The sequence below is a fragment of the Myotis myotis genome, unplaced genomic scaffold (assembly GCF_014108235.1).
Source record: "Myotis myotis isolate mMyoMyo1 unplaced genomic scaffold, mMyoMyo1.p scaffold_m19_p_15, whole genome shotgun sequence".
Classification (NCBI taxonomy): Eukaryota; Metazoa; Chordata; class Mammalia; order Chiroptera; family Vespertilionidae; genus Myotis; species Myotis myotis.
Window position 1 is genome coordinate 8,037,049 of NW_023416319.1, and position 20,814 is coordinate 8,057,862.

Sequence of the window (20,814 nt, forward strand, 5' to 3'; positions counted from 1 at the left end):
AACCACGTGTGTAATTTAAAAATTTTTAGTAGCCACATTCAAATAAGCAAATTAAGGCAGGTGAAACTAAGTTTAATAACATAGCTAATTGAACCCAATATATCCAAAATAGTATTTCAACCGACATTCGATATAAAAATTATTAATAAGGTATTTTACATTCTTTTTTTTCAAGTACTTGAAATCTGGAGTGTGATCTACACTTACAGTGAAAAAAATAAATAAATAAACAAACAAATAGATAAAGTTATTGATCTTAATGTAATGAAGGTCTTGATTGATCACTGTAATGGACAGAGGCAAAGTAGCTTCCTTATAACAGCTGGACTATTCCCATACCCATTTATTTCCACTAATTAATAACCAATTCAAAACAAGCCTCACAGAACAATCCCATTTAATGCTCACTAGCTATGTCACCTTTTTCAAAACGAAAGATTCCTGTAATAGCTCAGTGGAAATGGATGTGAAAGTACAGGATGGGAAGTCACTTTCATGGAAACACACAAGTGGTGTTCTTACCCCCAGTTTATGGCCTCCACAGTTTCAATATCTAAGGGGTCCACCGACGGAGGGAGGGCCTTGTACAGGGCGGCGAGTCTGTCGGTCAGGAGTTCGCACAGGCACGTGCTCTGCGTGAGGCACTTGGCAGCCTTGGGCTCTGGCAAACTCGCTAACAACATGAGGCCCTCGCAGGCCTTCACAGCTATCCGGCCGTCCTGCGGGGGAACACACACCCCTTTCAATTCCCAAATTAGATATCCGACGAGTAGTTGGAAAAAAATTTAACTTCAAAGGATTTAATGCTTTACTCTCAAATAAGAAAAGATTTTTTTTTTCTATTTTAAGTGCATATAACTGTGATCACATTAGGAGGGAAAGTTATAGAGACGACGACTCACAGGGCTTCTGGTGAGATTTAACAAGGAATTCACGAGGTTGTAATCCTGGTTTGGGCGGACGACCGTGGCCTCCGGCAGTGACGCGACACTCAGGTTCTCCAGGCCCGTGGACAGGTCGTCTGTCTGAGGAGGAGGCTCATCGTCTAACTCTGTCTGCTCCGTCCCGGAGGCACCAGGCAGCTCCTCGGGCCGACAGGGCTGTCCCGTGTCTGTGGACAAGGACTCTGCACCTTTTAACGTGTCTTCTGCAGTGACACTGGCTGCTCCTTTGGAAGCCAACGATTTCAACTTATTCTGAAAAGGAGTACAGGTGTTGTAAGCGTCACATCAAAAGCCTCTCAAACAGGTATCAGGCCTGAATGGATTTTCCTATCGTTAACGTTCAGTGTCTAGCCAGCAGAGCAACAGAAGTGTTTTTGACAAATGAACACGCTCAGACTTTAACAAAATGTGTTCTAGGTATTTTAAACCTCGCAGAGGCATTTCGGATACACTTTACACTCTCTACAACAAGCATGTCAAACTCAAAGGCTTACACGGGCCAAATAAACAAGGTTTAAGTTTTTGTGGGCCGCAAAAAAAACAAAAGCTTCAATTTTCATAGAAACGTAGGTTTATTTCGATAGAGTCATGCTGAATACAAAGGGCTGAAATAAATGAGTCATCGTTAACATAAAATAACAGAATATTTTAATAAAAATTAATCTTTTCTTGAACATTAACTTACCAGACACTGAATAACTGCACAAATTAATAAGCGTAACTTAAATAAACCTATTTTTCTTGTTCTCTGAAAGTGAAATATTTCCTGTTGCGCACACCAAACAAGTCAGTACAAGACTAATGACGTGGCAATCGGCTGCTAAAATATTCGCTGCTGGTATTAGTGGAGAGAAATGGTGCACCTGCGCGTTAGGCACGTAAAGGAAATGAATGCAACACGATTATAGTAATCAGTCATTAGCGAACGTTGTAGTTTGTAATTAATAATTATGTATAACAGGATATTGTAAAAATCAAGTTACGAAATTTTTATTAAAACGTTTCTTACATACCGTTATATTGGCTGGGCCGCAAAAATATTCATCGTGGGCCACATGCAGCCTGAGGGCCACGAGTTTGACATGCTTGCTCTACAAAATGTTTCACTGACCATAAGCAGTGAACAGTGTTAGTGATGCCTATTTGACTGCTACTGTATCTGAATATTCGTCTTACCTTCATCACCAGCCTATAAACTCTTTTAGGGCAAAGACAGTTTTAGCTCATTTACCATAGGATTTAACCCACAGTAAATGCGTATGTTAGATGGTATAAATTGAATATAGGTTAGATTTCAGGGGGACGTGCTTAAGAACTGCAAAGTACTTTTGTGACTGTCTATACTTACAGGTAATAAAGTTGTGTTTCTCTAAAGATGCCTTCATTCAACCGTGTTAATTAAACAGTCCTTATGCATTGTGCCAGGTACTAGACAGAGAAGCTGGGGGACCCAAAGATGAACAGAACAGAGCCCTGGTCCTCAAGGAGCTGACGGACCAGCAGGAGAAAGTAAAATGCATAGAAAAACGCGAACACAGGCATGCTCTGAAGAGTGATGAGGATACTGTACCTCCAGAAAAAAATTAACCAAATAGGGATCTTCTTTCAGTTTTGCACACACAATACAGAGAAACTGAATTTCTTCATTTTCCGTTGGTGTTGCAAGGACTTCACCACAGAGTCGAATTAATTTCTGTCAACAATTTTTTCAAAAATGTTTAAAGTTAGCTTATTTTTCACAAGTATGTATATAGCCATCCATATACCTTAGGGATAAAGTTTTCAAATAATGCAAACAGCTTGCATTATTCAGAAAGGACACTATTTACAATCACCGACATCAAAATAAGTTTACTAGTAGTAAATTTTTCAAATGCATTACCGCCCACCCCCCCCACCCCCTCACCCCCGCAAAATGAATGAGGTATATAAAACTCCTTGAGATGTCATGGAGATGAGTTAAAGGAAAAATCAATGTATAAAATTTTAAAAGAAAAATATAATAAAGACATGAAATACATTTAATACCATGTCATACATAAAGCTCAAGTACTTGCTAATTTGCATGTAATTTTTAGAATAACTTCCTGTATTATTTGTACTCTTAGAAAAATTATATACAATTATATCTATACCCAAAGCAATCAAACCAAATAACTTTGTGTGTGGGGAACACGTACCTGCACGGGCCTGTGCACGTTGATGTGCGGAAGTAGCGGCTGCTTGATTCTGCCCAGGAGTTTGGTGTAGAATCCCAGCACCTGCTGCTTCATTCCTGGAGGACACTGAGTAAAAGAGGAAAGGAAAGTAAATAAGAAAAGAACAGACAATACAAACATGCTTACTCAAATGCTTACAAGATAGGAGAGACAATGAATTCAAACGTATTCCACCCTCACCAGCCAGTGCAATTAGCCAGGATAAAATTCTCAATCAATTATTAATGCCTGGTATCCTGGAAATAGAATGACATCTGGGACTAGAATACAGCAAATGGGGCCAGGGGCTGATGTAATTATAGACCGCATGGTGGCAATACGCTGTTGAGATCCGAGCGTGGTTCGGGTGACGTCAGCCTGTTTTTACTCTAAGTGCTAAGATAACATGAAACAATTATACTTACCTCCTTGGCAAAGTAAAGTCAGACTGTTGTTACTTAAACTAATGGCAGGTAATCAGTAACTGTCTATCATATAAATGCAGGAGTGAATAAAGCCTAACACATGTATGTAAATAAAAGGACTCCTATGGTATACACTTCTGTGATCTAGGCCAACAACACTATTTTAAGTTAGTTGCAAAGTTATTTAAATTATTATTGTAGGCAATTAATATTTAAAAAAGAAGTTTTTATAACATGACAGTTGTTTTAAATATTTTCTTAAAAGTAGGTAAACATGATTATTCACATTGTGAATTAAGAGAGTATGAATTGATGTTATATGGTCTATAATTAACCTGCTTATACTGCCTCAGAACTAAAATACAGTCACAAAATGTGTAGCATTTCTAAAGCATGATCACAGACATGCTATCCAGAAACAGTATAAATTATGTTAAGCACAATATTTTTAAGATAGCAATACCTTGCATTATTCAGATAAACCACTAGTAGTTACAATTACCTATATCAAAATATTATTAGTAGTACAACCACTAAAATGTACTGAAAAATCAATTAATATTTATTCAACTTAAGACATTCACTGAACAGAATCACAGATTTTTAGAGTTAATACTGCTTGATATCACTTCCTTGTTTTGAAAGAAGAGGAAGATTAACCAGCAAGACTTGCTGAAGGTTGCAGTATATTAGTGACAAAGCCAGGCCTCCTAACCTGAACCCCAAGTTCTTCCCCTACCCTCACTACCTTTATGAGTAATTTGAAACTTTTGAAGCACAGAATATTATTTATAGAATACCAGCTTCACAAAGATTTCCCAAGACTCATTAGGCCTAAAACCTTGAATGGTCTCCACTTACTAGGAGAGTTAATGTCAGAAGAATCAGTGACATTCTCTTTCAGGATTATGAAACAGAATTCCTATTTCTGTTTTTGTATAATTCCTAATTTTTGTAACCCAACTTTCACTGGGTTCCCTCTCACTTCCTTTGATTCTGAGCACATGTACTTGAGTTTATTTTCATAAATGTTTACACTGGGATACTAGGCTGCCCAGGTACCAGTTATTGTCTAGAGCATTTGGGAGTTTTTCTATCTCTATGGAAAGTCATGTTCTTATAGGATGCACAATTTTCATTTTTTGTACAACACTGACTTAAGTCCTGCCATGCTTAATACATCCCTCTACAATTAAATGTAGTACTTGGCAGCTTCTTTATCTCTAAGACGTGACTACATGTATTACGTGCCTAAGGACATGATGTGGATTAGAAACTTACATCAGCTTTCCCTAAGGTATATAATGTTTCCAGGATCTTGTGATGAAGCAAGTATTCCATACATGGCCCCGTCTCTCCAGATTCCCGTTCCTTTTCTTCTTGTACCAATATATCTAACATCTGTTCCAGATGAGATGGAATATTTGTATCTGTCACTGGGGCTTTGTCATCTAAATGATAAAAAAACGTTTGTCAAACAACCCAACATTTTTAAACTGCGTATTTAAACTAAATACTTTATTGAATATTAAACTGCATATTTTAAACTAGAAAAATCTGAACTATACACTTAAATGAGGTTTATACTCATAGTATAAGTATCTTTGCCAGAATTTAGATGATGCTTTAACCATTTTTTTAAAATTGATTTTTAGAAAGAGAGAGAGAAACATTGATGTGAAGAGAAACATCGATCGGTTTGCCTCCTCCATGCTGAGGATGGAACCAAATTCTGGGCACATGCCCTGACTGGGAATCAAACCCACAACCTGTTGATGTACGAGATAACACTAGAACCAACTAAGCCACACAGGCTGGGCGCTTTTGCCCTCTTATTAGAAAACTGAATCAGCCTGGCCAATGTGGCTCAATGGTTGAGCGTTGACTCATAAACCTGGTCAGGGCACATGCCCGGGTTACGGGCTCCATCCCCAGTTGGGGATAAGCAGGAGGCAGCCTATCGATGATTCTTTCTCGTCACTGATGTTTCTATCTCTTTGACTTTGGGAATAGCTATCTGTTAATAAGAAGAATGTCAGAAATTGTTAAAAGGGCTTCTTTGGTCTCCTCGTGTTTTCATAATGGAGATGACTTCCCAGTGCTAAGAAGTAACTCAGTGGCAATCAAAACAGAACCTGTCCTCTCTCTGTTTTCTAGGTTAGTAAGCTTAATTTCAAGGCCAACCTGTTTCTATATAAAGATACTTAAAATTCAGGCCATCTAACTGGCTAATTGAAAAAAAAATTTTTTAATTACAAGTACATACAAAATTTTTATGTTTACATGCATTTTTCCTGATCATGTTCCCATTTTTCCCCAAATGGCTCTTATTTCTACATTATTATGAATAAAAACTAACTTACAGAATATAGAGTGGGGCAAAAGTAGGTGTACAGTTGTTTGTATGGAAAATAAAATAATAAATAATACAAGAATAAACTTGTTTCATGGACTCACAACTGTACACCTACTTTTGCCTCACCCTGTGTACAGTCTGATTTTTATTCATTGCGCAAATACAAAGGAGTTTTTTTCCGTTAAGACACATCCCCCAGAACCCTATCGACTTGCCAAATCAACTACCATTTTTTCATGTTTCCTTTCAGTGAAATGACATGTGCCCAACCTGCATATCCACTAGCGTTCACCTATCATTCCTCAAGGGAGCCCGCATGCCTTGTAGCAATGCTACTGTACTTCCCTATTCCCGACTTCAGAAGTTCCAAACTTTACCCGCAGGGCAAATCCAGCCTTGCCATCTATTTTGATAAATAAAGTTGTATTAGAACAAGGGACTGTATATTCTTTTAAACGTTATCAATGGCCAGTTTGCATTACCACAGAACTGAGCAGTTACAGAGAGACCACATGGCCTACCCCTGGCCCTTTACTGGGAAAGTTTGCCCAGCCTTGACTAACTGTTCATGTTCCCCCACATTCACTCTGCATCCTACATACTCACTGAGAAAAACGGAAACCAGAAGGTAACTTCTGAAGACTTCCTACACCACATCTGCCCGCTTCCTGCACTTATTCCCAGATGTTCTGCTTTCTACCTTATTTTTTATGGAGAAACTGTCCACAACCTATTGAGCGCTAAGCCTCTGCTTGTGCACTAGGTCCCATCCTCCCCCTCCCCCTGCCCCTTGCCCCCTGCCTACTCAGGGACATTGCTCAGAAATGATCTCATCTGACTACTATACTCACCTTTCCCTCCCTACTAGGTCATTCCCATTAAATTATAAATTGCATACTTTCTACCTTAAAGTATCCTTGCCTCTTTTGACACTACACCTCCCTCCAGCTGCTGCTCCATTTCTCAGCTCCCTTTACGCCAACACTCCCCAGTAGAGCAACCTACCTAACTCCAGGGTTCCAGTCTTTCTTGGCTATTGTTCTCATCTTCCTAATCCCTAGACATCGAGTCCAAGGGCTCAGTTCCTGAACACCTTCTCTCTCCCATCTATCCTTACTCCCTAAATAAGCTCATCTAGTCTCAGGACTCTCAATTTCATATCCCTCATTTCGTTAGATCTCTACCCTGAATGCCTATTTCCAATTGTCTACTTGACACATCCAACTAGATCAGTGGTTCTCAACCTGTGGGTCGCGACCCCTTTCACAGGGGTCGCCTAAGACCATCGGAAAACACATATATAATTACATATTGTTTTTGTGATTAATCACTATGCTTTAATTATGTTCAATTTGTAACAATGAAATTGGGAGTCACCACAACATGAGGAACTGTATTAAAGGGTCGCGGCATTAGGAAGGTTGAGAACCACTGAACTAGATAGATCATGAGCATCTCAAACTCAATATGTTGAAAATTCTCTTTCAAACCTGCTCCTCCTGCAGTCTCCTCATTCTCTATTTTTCCAGTTTCACTACTTACACCAAAACTTTGGAGATAGCCTTGCCTTTTATTCTCTCATGCCCAATATCCAATTCTTCAAAACGTACCCAGAATACGATCACTTCTGATCACCTTCCCCCCTGCTCTAAGTCACCACCTCTCAAACCACTGCAATAGTCCCCTAACTGTTTACCGGCGGCATCACCTCCACATCCCTTCAATCTAAATTTTCATAGAAGCCACAGTGACCCGGTCACCTCTACCCAAAACCCTCTAATGGCTGCCCACCTGAGAGTACAAGCCAAAGCCCTGGGATGGCTTACAAGGTCTTATGTGAATCCCCACCCTCCAGCTTTGATTTTATCTCCTACCAATTTCTCACGTTCAATCTAGCCACACTGGCTTCCCCATAGTTCCAGGAATTGTCCACACAAGCGCAGGCTGCCTGTTCCAGCCTCAGGGTCTATGCACATCTCCTTTTCCTGCAATTTCTCTCCCACTCCCTGCCCCCCTCCCCCATCACCCCCACCCCGGACTTGCTTCCTCTCTCCCTCAGACTTCAGTTCAGACCTGGCCTGGGGCAATGAGGCTTTCTCTGACCTACAAAGGCCATCTTCCCACCTCCAGCACACACTTCTATTTCCTCAGCCTGCTTCATGGTCTCTTTAACACTTTCCATCTGACCCACTGTATGTATCTGTCTACTTGTTTGCTTCCCTCCAATCAATGTATTAATTTTGTTATGGATTTTGTCTTTTTGATGGTTCTATCCCCCAGTGCCTGGAAAAATGCCTACACAGCGTAGGTGCTCACTCGGTGTGTTTTTTTTAATGAATCTAAAAGAGGAATTAAAAGTAAATTGCTTATAAATTTAAATATAACTGAAGACGAATCTGAAATACATTTCCGTATTCCACATTTTTCTGTGTAATTAGCCTTAGCATTGTTTCTTACCCGAAGTCTCTATGTAGTAATGGGTAATTGCCTTCCAGTGGTAAACGAAATCCTCTTGTAAAGGAAGAGAGGGTGCTAGCTGCACAAAAACACACACACACAAAGACCACAGTTACGAAAGTGGCATTCCAGTTTCCCACAAAGTACAATTCTGTATTTGTCTACTAATCATGCAAAAGCAACATACAAATAAGGGGTGAGCTTTTACTTGCTCCCATTTTCCAGACATCAAAGAGAAGCAAAATGAGTCAAATCCAAGAAGGTGAAAATGATTTCTTAAGAAAGAGGACACACACATTTATCAACATTATTATTAAACTACAGGATTATTTAGTTCCCTTCCCCTGAAAGCAGTAACTGCAGACGGCTTCAAAAGAAACAGTGTTCAGTGAAAACACACAATATTCTATTACTCAAGTATCAGTAAAATGCCCTTATCAGTCACCGGGGATAAGGGCATTGTACCTAGGACTTTGACATGCAAAACAGCAAAATGCTGCTGTATCATTAGTGACACATCATCACTACTACGACATATACCAAAGTCAACCCCATAATCAGATTAAAACTGTTCCCTGCTCTCAGTGGCAGACAGATGTACATCTTTTCTTTTTTAAGCCTAGAATAGGCAGGGCGTATTTTCAGCAAAATAACTATGTGAACAAGGCACAACGTCAAAAATGTTTTACATTTTAGCTTTGAAATTTACTTCAGAGGTTTTAAGACCAAAATTATAGCCCTTCCCCAAACCTACAAGTCTTTCAAATGTGTGTTAAATGGACAGAAAAGACTTGGTGGCTCTGGCCAGTTTTACTCACTGGTTAGAGCATTGGCCTGCGGACCAAAGGGTCATGGGTCCGATTTCCGGTGAAGGGCATGTATCTCAGTTGCAGGTTTGATCTCTGTCCCTGGTCAGGGCGCATGCGGGAGGGAACGTTTATGTGTGTCTCTCACATGGATGTTTCTCTCTCTCCTCCCCCTCTCCCTCCCTTCCATTCTCTCACTAAAGAGCAACGGAAAAATATCCTCAGGTGAGGAGTAACCAAAAAGAAAAAGAAAAGACTTGGTGCATCTTCACCAGCATTTTCCTTTGAGGGGGGGAGGGGTGGGGGGAGGGAGAGAGAGAGAGAGAGAGAGAGAGCGAGCCCTCTTTAGTATCATCAATAAATTTTTACCAGAAAGTACAGAGTTGGCCCAGCTCACTTAAGAACAAATAGGTTTCTATTCTGGTAACCTGAACTCTGTCAGGGTAATCGTCCAATTTCATGTACTTCATCTAGACAGACGTCCTAAGAGGTCATGTTACTCCTGCCCTTCTACTTGTTCCCTTTTGATTTCTTGGTGTCCCCAGCAGAGAACTCGAAGTTCGAAACCCTGCGAAAACAACTTCCAAACTATTGGGCAATTATAAACTCTGGTTTCAGCCCAGAAGGTGACACGGTTTCAATCCAGAAGGTGAAATGTATTTAGGGAGAAACCGGGCCTGAGGAGTGCTCAGCAATCATCACCACCTTAATGCTGCTGGCTCTTCCATCCCTGCCCATTCTCACCCTTCTGAATAATACTGAGTTACGAGAACATAAGTATTCATCTCATTTGCAAATAGGATTTTATGAAAAAATTTTAAACACTCTAAAATCTTTAACAAAGGAGTTAAAACCTTCGGGAGTACTACACTTCAAGAACATGGAGAGAGAAATGACTTTGACTTGTGGGAGGTTGAGGGGGAAAAATAAAAAAGTAAGAATGAAGGTGTTAATTTGGAAAAACAATCTTCCTGAAATTTTCAGATTAAAAAAAAATCTGTTTTAATCAGCTGCTTGTTTTGGGAATCTTTTTCAAAACATAAAATTTCTCTTTTTCTTTTAGACCTGTTCTTTTTTTTTTTTTTAATATACCAGCTTTACATATAGTTAAATGTATTAACAATTGGGAAAAACCCAAATGAAATTTGGCATTTCAAGAAATGTACTTAGTTTCTTAAGTATAAGTGTGTGATTTGTTAAATTTTCCTGAGGGAACCTCCTGAGTATATAAGATCACAGCATCCTTGTTCCAAATTATGTTACCCATGGGACTTAACTCTATTTCCAGGGGAAGCCACTAAATCCAAGGCCTTCCAGGGTTTGTGTCAGGACCTTTGTAATTACAGACAAATTCAAGGGATGATGTCCTTGCTTGCTTATAAAATACCCCTCTTCCAGGAGTTTGATTTAAAGAAAAAAATACTATTTAAGCAGCTGGCGAAGCAGTTCTAAATTGCTAATAACTTAGTTTAGTAACAATCTAGTTCAAACATGAATAAATTTCCTTATTTATGTAAAACTTCCTAGTAAACTTGCCTCTTCCATTACTAATTCTCACATGCGAATGAATTACCTGCTTTATCATTGCATAAAAACATTTATGCTCTGGGTAAAAAAACAAAAAGGGAAGAGATGTGTGAATCAGCATGAGGGAATTCTAATTTCAGTTAACTTGAACAAAACAGCGATTAAATTTTTGAAAATTCATGCAATCCATATCTCAAACAGAAACTGACATAAGTGCCTAACTTACCCACAGCTTTCTCTGGGAAATCTTGCCAGACTCCCTGCCTAGGATATAGCCTTTTCCACCCACGCTGTGGAACCCCCTACCAGTCTGCCCCGCCTCTCCTAGTCCTCATCCCACGTCTTTAATTGTTGAATTATCCATCTTCTCCACTAGATTGTGAACTCTACGAAGGCTGGGAATGGTCATCTTTTCATCACTGAATCCCCAGTTTCCAACTCAGTGATGGCATTTAGTAACCATTCGCTGACATCTATTGAGTGAATAAATGAATGGCACAGCGGTTGCCACATTTAGTAAGTAGTTATGTGCCAGGCGGTGTGCTACAAAGTTTGCACTTACTGTGTGTGGTCTTAAACGTTCACAATAAAAGCCTACTTTTCCCAACAAACTCCTATTAAGACCCAAAGCCAGGTAACTGACTTGCCCAAGGAAACACTGCTTGTAACGAGAAACCCGACTGTCTGTCTTCAAAATGCCTACCACACAGAGGATCTCCACTGATAATCCACACGAGAACTAGTGTCCTCAAAGCCCCCCTGCATGCTGCCGCACGTGTATCATGAACACTCCATGCCCAGATCTTTTAAAATACTTCTTCACCCCAACTTTTCTAATGCCCTTCCTCTCTTCTCTGCCTCCAAAGTCCAGCTCAAGTCTCGTGTCCTCCAGAAAGCCTTTCCCAACTACTCCAATCCTAAGTGCCTGCCCCCTTCCTCCCTTGGAACTCACTGGCTGAACAGCCATCCAAATAATACTACTACTAATAAATCATCTATATTATAAAAGGCACGTGGCCGTAACGCCGTAACGACCAAACAACCGGTCACAGGAGGTGCATGGAGCACCTCTTGGGCTCTCCCCTCACCCCTCACTCCCGGGGCACCAGCAGCGTCAACGGAGCGTGGGGGCCTCGTGGGGTGGCAGACATGGCCCTGATGGCAGGCCGGGCCTAGGGGACCCTACACGCACACGATTTAATCGTGCGCTGGGCCTCTAGTAATAATAATAATAGTAGTGGTTAACCTTTAATGAGTACTTACTAAGTGCCAGGGACTGCACTAAGCACTTCAGGTACATGATCTCATTTAAATTTTCACAACAATTCTGAGATAGGGACTGGAACCCTGTTCTGTCCGCTTTAAGGGCTAAGCCACACTCTTGTGCATTGCTTATACTTTAACTGCATATGTGTTTGTTTTGTCTCCCAAATGAGACTGTAAACATCGTGGGCAAGGACAAGGGCACGACTGTGTCTCTTGCACTGGGCCATGCTTTCGAGGTGGGCTCATTAAACACTTGCTGAATGACCCCAAACGGAAGTTAGAAATCTCTTCTTGTTAAAGAATACACTCCAGACATATGTTTGACTGGAGGTTTTCATTCCCAGGGCAGAGTCGTTTTTTAAAGAAATAGCTGGTCCCCCAAAATCAAGATTAGCTCTTAACTGTAATTTCAAATTATGAAAGATGACTTCAATTGAATTAACTAGTTAAAACGAATAAAACTTCCTTCCCTCACTGCCCTTTCTCCTCTTGGAATAAGTCTGCCCTCAAAGGATGGAACTGGCTGGAGTTAAAAGATACCAGTCCCTGGCAGATGACCTAGCACAGACCAGGCCCTCAACAAATACTGACTTGTACTTAATTGGAAGGTATTTTATTTATTACCCTTTGGAGAATTTGTACTGAAATGATCCAGGCCAACTTCAGAACAAGAGAGGCCTGATTTCAGATTTGTGACACGGGGCAACTAACAAAACAGATTCGTTTCATAACTCTTACTGGCCAACCCTCTCTATACTGAAGGGGGCCTGTCACTTCTGAAAGGAGAGGCAAGAATGACAAGTTTTGTTTTTGATCAAGGGGTGAATTTCTCTCCTAAACTCAAATCGCAGTCTATCAGCTTAATATCACATTTTCAAATCCTAACCTTTGAAAATATCTCAGTGTTGTTGTTTTTCTTGTTAAGTAGTTAACAGGAAGTGAAGCGAAACCATTAAATCTACCTTTAAATCTCACTTAAATGAATAAGTATCTGGTCACCCCTAAAAAGAAAAAACCACTTGAAGCCTGATCCAATGGGATAAAGCAACCTAAATGTAATAATACCAAATGGGAAAACATCAAGTCATGCGATGACAGGCCGAAAAAGGTCATGTCCGAGTCTGCCTGCAGGATTAGCACCTGTCTGTACAATCCTGATAATTATTATATGAATTGTAATACTGTATCAGAAAATACTAATTGAGCATACCAATGAAAAGGAATACAGAGAAAAGCTAATGAAAGGAAGTGAGGAACGGTAAGATGAGCTTACAGAAAACAATGTTGAGCAAATAACTAGAACTTCATAAATGGAAACCAATCTTGGGCTAGGAAAAAGTATTCCTCAAGTGCCACACAGATGGCTTATTTATCATGAGGTATGAATTCATTCCCAAGAGATATGTTAGAAGAAAAAAAACAGTGTGTCAACATTTTTTCATGAGCTTTCACCTCCTATCTAGGTAAACTGGGGAGCATGACAGCTGAAAACACCAACTCTAAGCCAGTAAAAACAACGTTCCTAAATTCAACGTGGTGGTCGTTCTGCGGTGAGTATAATCCCCTCTAACTTCCTCACTAACCTCAGCAAAGTAGAGACCCTGGATAGGACAGAACCAGCGTCAGACGATCTACATGGACAATTTGGTAGATGCGAACATATACAATTACGAAAAGATAACGAGGCCCGAACACACAGGCCTCGGGGACAAAATGAGTCTTTACTGGGAGAGCATGAAAGCCATCTTTTTCTAAGTACCTATTTCTATAAACATGAGCCTGGTAGGTAAAGGATATAAATAATGTACTACATTTTTATTCCCAGTGATCTCAATATTAAACTAGTCAATGTTGAAAAGTAAGTGATGGTTAAGGAATAATGTCAAATGTAAACACCACTGCTTTTTACAAATTTTAGTCTAATTCTTTTACCATAAAGACGCTGCAGACTGTGGACGAACGCCTCAGAGTCTAAAACTGTCCCCTCCCTAATGTGTCACACTGCTCTTCATGCATGCACACGTCCTCTCTGGATTTGCGACACACGTTTTCCCGAGAACCTGCCGTAAAGCTAAAAGGATCCCAAAACATTTCCCACCTGCCACTTAAAATAACTGTACCAAAGTTTGTTTTCATGACCGAGTTTTTAAAATCCATGGCAACAGAAACTGTCCTACTGGAATTGTTTTTGTTTTTTTTTTTTTAAATAAAGTTGGGTGTCTTTTAATGTGCGCTATCACCCAATCTGAACACAGAAAAGAGGATGACATTTTAAAAATCGGCAAAGTAACAGCTGCTTCACAGGATGCACATCTCCCAGAGTCGAGGAAAGCAACTCCAGCAAAGCCATAGGCCCCTGGGTAACCCGACAGCCGCCAGACCGGCTCCGGTCCTCTTGCGAGGACCTGGGAACAGTGCGTGTCGACGCGGGGGTCTCGGGTCCTCGGAGGCGAGCACAATGGCAGGACGAACGCAGGGCGTCCAGGAAGAGGAGGCAGGAGAGGAAACAGATGGCGGGGCCCGGGCGGCGAACCCCCACTCCGAGCCCCTCCAAGCTCCTCGGTGTCACATCCCTCACCCGGGTCCCGCCGGCCAGGCCTGCGCGCAGAGCTGGCGGGGCCACGGCACCGGGTCGGTGGGTGCGTCCTCGCCGGGGTCGCCCCCAGGTAGGCGCGCACCTTCCTGCTCCCCCGCCCCCCAAACACAAAACAAAACAAACCCACCCCGAGCCGCGCGGGGCCGTTCCTTTTGTCTGGCTCCAGGCCGGCCACTTTCTGCCGCGGAAGCTAACGGTCACGGCCCCGGGGGCGCTCCCAGGGGCCCCGCCAGGTGCTCCCCGGCTCCCCGTCCCCATCAGGGAATCGGAGACACCCCCTCCCCGGCGGCAGGGCCGGTCCTCCCGGGCACCCCAGCCCACGCCGCTGGGGAGGGCACGCGCCCCCGCCGGGCCCGGCAGGACGGGAATCCCCGGAAGGGACCGGCTCCGAGCCAGGCCCGAGGCCCCGGCGACCCGAGAGCCGGCGGCGCCCGCCCCGGCCTCGCCCTCGCCCTCCGGGAGCCGGGCCGCGGGGCGCCGGCCGCGGGTAGGGAGCTAGGCCGCCCGCCGGCCTGTGCGCGCCGCCGCGGCCTTACCGCCTCCACGGCGTGCTGCAGGATGGAGGTGAACTTGGAGAACATCCTGTCCCGGGACTGCAGCAGCCGCTCCCGGGACGACCTGGAGAGCTCCTCGATCCGCCGCCGCCGCCCCTGCTGCGGCTGCCGGGGCCGCTCCAGAGTGAAGGCCGGTGCGGGCGCGGAGGCCGAGCGGAGCCGGGAGGCGGCGGGCGCCCAGGTGCGCGGGCGGCGGGCGGGCGGCGCTGGGACGTGGCGCGGGGAGGGCGGTCCGCGCGATCGGGCCCGCGACGCTCCGTTGGCGGCGGCGGCGGCGGCTCCGGCGGGGACACGGTGGCAGCCGGCTCGGTTCCTTCCGCCCGCCGTGCCCGGCGCGGCCTGCAGGGGGCGCCGTCGCGGCCCGGGGAGCCGGGCCAGGCCTGCCCCGCAGGGCGCCGGGGCGCGGAGAGGCCGCGGCTCGGGCGGGAGCCGGGCCCGGCGCAGCCACCGCCCGCCCCAGGCTTCGGGGCGCCTCGGACCCCCTGGTTTTTCAGTGCCGGTCACCCAGCCGGCCTCTCAGATGTGTTGCGGGTGGAAATGACACGTAGGGAAGCGTGGCCGTATACGTGTGTGCTGGTCGGGGTTCGTCTTTTAAGGGTGGATTTGGAAGAACGGGATGAAAAAGCACAGTATTCCTAAGGCGAAGTGCACCCTGGATTTAAATGCTAGAAATGAGAACAGACCAGCCGACACTGGTGAAACGGCTTTGCAAACTGTAAAATAGATTCCTATGACTAATTATTCAACATTAAAATGGGAAGCCCCGCCCAGCCTGCGTGCTCAGTGGTTGAGGGATAGCTCCACCTTATGAACGAGGAGGTCACAGGGTACATGCCCGGGGTGCGGGCTCAAGCCCCAGTGTGGGCAGTGGGCCTCTCTCATCATTGATGTTTCTATCTCTCTCTCTCTCCTTCTCCCTTCCTCTCTGAAATCAATAAAATATATATATTTAAATAAATAAATAACAAAAGAGGAAGCCCCAAACGGACCAATGGTCAGATGGGCCAGTTAATCTGTTTCCTGTGTTATTCTTGGGTGCAATGAATTCAGCACAGCATTTTCTATTCCGTTTACCGGTTGACACTGGAAAGAATCAGAAGGGATTCTAGGAAATGGCACGGCACAGCTATGTGGACCTACAATGTAAGCAAGCACTGGGATAGAGGCTTCCGAAAATGCTATGCAACAGTGCGTATCCGTCAAGCCTCGGGGAAGCACAATTCCGGCTGCTGAAATTTAGGGCGGGTTGATACAGTTGATGAAAATGTTCATATCCTGGAGAACTTGGTGTTTGTTTTTGCTAGTGTTGGTATTTTATCAACAGGACCATTAAGTTCTTGATAAGATGAGGGTGGAGTAAGTTTTGCCCAACCAGTGATGAAAATATGTATTGGCCGTTGTACTGAGAAAGGCAGGAAAGGTAGCCAGCGGTGCAGAGTGGGTATGAGAGTCTTTGGAGCTAAGGAGCCGAAGTGGAAATCCCAGCGTGGCTCAGGGGTTGAGCATTGACCTATGAACCAGGAGGCCACGGTTGGATTCCCAGTCAGGGCACATGCCTGGGTTGTGGGCACCATCCCCAGTGTGGGGCCTGCAGGAGGCAGCCGAGCAATGATTTTCTCTCATTATTGATGTTTCTATCTCTCCCTTTCTGAAATCAATAAAAATATATTTAAAAAATCAATATAAAATTGGAGAGACTAGCACAAGGTTGTGTGGCACTTAATTAATATATGCAAAAACAGTGCCCAGTCCATAGTTAGCAATACATAGGCCCTTGGTATTTATCATTATTATTATTGGCAATGATAGTATTTACAAAAAAAAAAAAAATAGGGCCAGAAATCAAGATTTAGGGAGAGGACTTTATTTATTTATACATATTTTTCATACTTATAGCAAGGATTGCTATCAAACTCCACTCACTGGGCCAGGAATCCTTGTGGTGTCAGTGGAGTATTTGCCCCTCACTTAGCACACGACCTCAGCTTGTAAGCCCATCGGCCACCAGTGGCCTCAACACCAAACTCTCACAATGTGATTAAGGAGGAGACCTTGACTAGTCTTGTCTTCTCTTCTCCTCTGTTTATGTCGTTTGAATCCATGCACAGCAGGTAGATCTGGCCTTAATTTATGGTGCACTGGCCCCAGAATGCTGGGGTCCTCTTCTGTTGTTGGCTGAACACTGACATGTGCTCCTACTCAAATTTTGGCTAATTGTGTCTGCTTCAGCCAACAGTCCATAATGGCTATTATTATTATTATTATTCACACAGGTTAAGATGGTTAGTCATATTGTTAACCATACTTATTTTCCTGACCTAATTGTCCTACATTTATGTGGTATTTTGCATTTTCATAATGCCTCACCACCACTAATTGTATGGGGAGGTCTGTGTAAGATGGGCTTACTTAGAGTTGTTCGCGTTTGATGATGCCTGTGCTCATTATAAACACAATAAAGTATATGTTCTAGTCTAGATTAATAGCAATTTTAGGAAGATGATTTATCTACCTCATATCTCGGTTCCAGGACATACAAGTTGGACTAGAATTGTAATTGAGCAGATATTCTTGCCTCCTAGTCTCATCCTTGATGCCTGTGGCGGCCCTGTGATTATCACCTGCCTTTTGCATGGGCAGAGGTGAACCTACCTCAACGAAGTGGGATTTGAGAAAGCGTAGCAGAGGCTTCCCTTGGCCTCCTAAACCCTTAGATGTGGTTGCCTAAAACTCTTCAGTTAGAACTTTATTCCTGTGGCTTAAGCCAAATGAGAAATTTAGTTCCTGCTAAAATTAAAATACTCTTCAGAGAGATAACAGACACATGAAACTCTATCATGCATTACGCCTCAGGGTGAATGAATTAGTTAAATTCTTCTCTGAATGAAGTTTAATCAGTGATGGAGACCAAAAGAAAAAATAGAGAAACAGGGCAAAAAGGAAACTCAGAGGAAACACAGTTGCTTGCATTGAACAGAGAGGGAAAGATGGGTAAGAAATCTTTAAAAAACAGAAGCAAACAAACAAACGCTGTCATTAGTATTTCCCGAGAGATAAAAGATACTGCATCAGTAAAACATGAATGTTATGTTATTTTTTTTAAAGCACCATTTAGAGAGCATTTAGAAATCAAGAATAATGATAACAGAACTATAAAAACAACACAAAAAAGGATGAAAAGTAAACTTGAAAAAATTGCCCAAAGACTAGAGCAAAAATGACATAGGGATGAAAACTTGGGGGTAGGGGGGTGAAAATTAGAGGGGCCAGTCCAGCAGACCCAACATCTGAATAATTGAAGAGAGTAGAGAGAGGAAATCATTAAACTAATAACTCAATGTAATTTTATAGATCTTAAAGGATGAGTATCCAAATTCAGAGAGTGCGTTAAATACCAGAACAACGACTGCAAACAGACTCACCCTAGTGGCCATCGTGGTAAAATTTCAGAACACCGGCTTCAGAGAAAGATCCTATAAAACGTGTCATGAGGGAAAGGAAAAATAGGAGTTCATACAAAGAATCAATAATTATAATGAATTACACTTTTCAGCAACAACATGGGAAGTGAGAAGGCGTTGGAGCAAAGCCTTCCAAATTCGAGGTACAAGAATTTCAATCTGGAATTCTATTGCTAAGGAACTGTCAGTTCAGTGTGAAGGTAAAATAACTCGTGTCAGATGTGCAAAGTATTGAAAACTTTTCCTGCCGTTCACCCTTTCTAAGGAAGCTGTCAGAAGCTGTGTTCCACCGAAACTCAAAACTCGGGGAGTAGGCCAAAGGAGAAAATGACGAGGGAACTAGATAACAGGGCCCCCACAAGATGGTGATGAGGGAAATTTCTAAGGTAATGGTGAAGCAGAATCCCAGCATGACAACTACTCCTCAAGCTGCGAGAGCAAGCCACCCGCCCAGACTGGAGCAGGGCAGAAGAGATTTCCTCAAGAAGATGAAACTGGGAGATGGAATAGCTATGAGTTTGAGTAGATTTACAATAGAGGCGTAGAGTTTGATGTTGGGTTAATGATAAATACAAAGAAAACGAAGCAAAGAAAAAGCCCAGATCATTATTATCACCGAGAAAAAAAAATATTGTGCAGGAACAAGTAATCATAGTTTCCATGGCTCAACTGTAAATAGCGTTGACATAACCATAATAATGTAAACACTGATCTAATTAAAATGATGGTATTGCTCTTTTGAGAAGATGAAAAGATGGATGAGTGGTAGAGATGGAGATAGGGGAGGGTGTGTAAGAGAGAGAAAAAACTAAATCCTCTGTAATGGGAAAACATTAGATATTGCTTAAAACAGTTATCAAGAAGTGACATGCATATTATTTAAAGAAAGGAAGTAATAAAAGAGTCCACTCAAAGTGCGGAAAAAGGTTGCCTGTGTAGAGCAGGAAATTGGGAGTTTTGGAGAAAGAGCAGGGCTTTCATCACAAACCGTGTAAAACCTCTTGAATAAACAATATGCTGGTGTAACTGATATGCCCAAAGTTTGTTTGGCCAAGGGAGAAACTAGAGGCAAGAAACCATTTTTGGTGCTTTCTAAAAAGTTTAGACACAAGATTATAAGGGTCAATAACTGTGGGAATAGGAAGGAGATGGTAGACTTCAAAGATGAGGTGAGCTCAACCAAATTGTGTAAGTGATTAAATATAAGGAGTGAGGGAGAAGGAAAAGTCAAAAATATTGGTGGAGTTTCTAGCTTGGATGAGAGTAGGTGAAGATTCCATTAATTGAGATAGGGAATATGAAAACATCTATATGTATAAAAGCCTAAGTGACCTTTATGACCGAATGACCAAACAACTGGTCGCTATGACGCACACTGACCACCAGGGGCCAGATGCTCAACTCAGGAGCTGCCCCCTGGTGGTCAGTGTGCTCCCACAGCCAACCTCTCCCGGCTGGTCGGCCAGCCCCAATCAGCCCGATCGGTGGTGGGGCCAGCCGGCCAACCTCCCCTAGTTTCTCCCTCTGGCCAGCCAGCCCTGATCGGCCCTGATTACTGGCCAGGCCAAAGGACCCCACCCGTGCATGAATTTGTGCACCAGGCTTCTAGTAGAAAAATAATGAGATGAGTATTTTTTTGGTGTGGTTATGTTTGATTACCTATATGATGATATCTATGGGAATATGTCTCAGTATGGATCAATAAGTTTGGATTAGTCAGGGGAGAAATCTGGGCTAGAAATAAAGATTTGAGAGTCATCTCTTAAAGATGTTCATTGATTAACCATTATTCTGTATACTTGAAACTAATGTAAAATAATATTAAATGGCAACTGTAATTGAAAAATAAAATCTAAAAAGAGATGGTAATTGAGATATAGGAATAAGTGATGAGATAGTTCAGTGAGATAGTATAGTGAAAGAAAAAAAGAGAGAATAGATGGAAACTTGAGGATTTAAGGATTGGCATATGGAAGAGGAATTCATTGCAAAAGAGCAGCCCAAGAGGTGGGCAAACATTGAGAAGAGGTTCAGGGAGAGTGAGTTTCTAAAGTTGGGAGGCTGGTTCAGATAAAAGGGTGAGCTGGCATAGGCTACAGTCTTCATCGCCTGAACTCAACCCTACAGCTGCCACAGAAACAAGAGAGAAGATAGATCTAATAGACCTCAGAAACGTAGGTACAAACTGTTGCCACTCCTTGGCGAGTACGGCAGATGCCTCTGG

At 42.8% G+C, this 20,814-nt stretch overlaps 1 protein-coding gene and 1 non-coding gene across 7 annotated transcripts in view; both read right to left on the reverse strand.

Moving 5' to 3' along the window:
* The window catches only part of FAM160B1 (family with sequence similarity 160 member B1), a 29,959-nt gene extending 14,495 nt beyond the window's left edge, over positions 1-15,464 (reverse strand). For 4 of the 6 annotated variants that reach the window (XR_004972110.1, XR_004972108.1, XR_004972109.1 and 1 more), the window contains exons 1-7: positions 15,112-15,462; positions 8,381-8,459; positions 4,849-5,018; positions 3,125-3,229; positions 2,515-2,637; positions 903-1,196; positions 523-719 (exon numbers count right to left, since the gene is read on the reverse strand). Coding sequence is in view for 3 of the 6 variants with exons in the window: in XM_036335876.1 (XP_036191769.1) it covers positions 523-719; positions 903-1,196; positions 2,515-2,637; positions 3,125-3,229; positions 4,849-5,018; positions 8,381-8,459; positions 15,112-15,156 (1,013 nt within the window). In the remaining 3 variants the exon portion in view is untranslated. Of the gene's footprint in view, positions 1-522; positions 720-902; positions 1,197-2,514; positions 2,638-3,124; positions 3,230-4,848; positions 5,019-8,380; positions 8,460-15,111 lie in introns of all 6 variants that reach the window. The other 2 variants (XM_036335878.1, XM_036335877.1) reach the window with 2 other exon arrangements.
* A 1,553-nt stretch (positions 15,465-17,017) lies between these two features.
* LOC118670424 lies at positions 17,018-17,170 on the reverse strand. The gene has a single exon (XR_004972320.1). It is a non-coding gene; the product is annotated as a small nucleolar RNA SNORA62/SNORA6 family (small nucleolar RNA).
* Between the last annotated feature and the right edge of the window lie 3,644 nt (positions 17,171-20,814).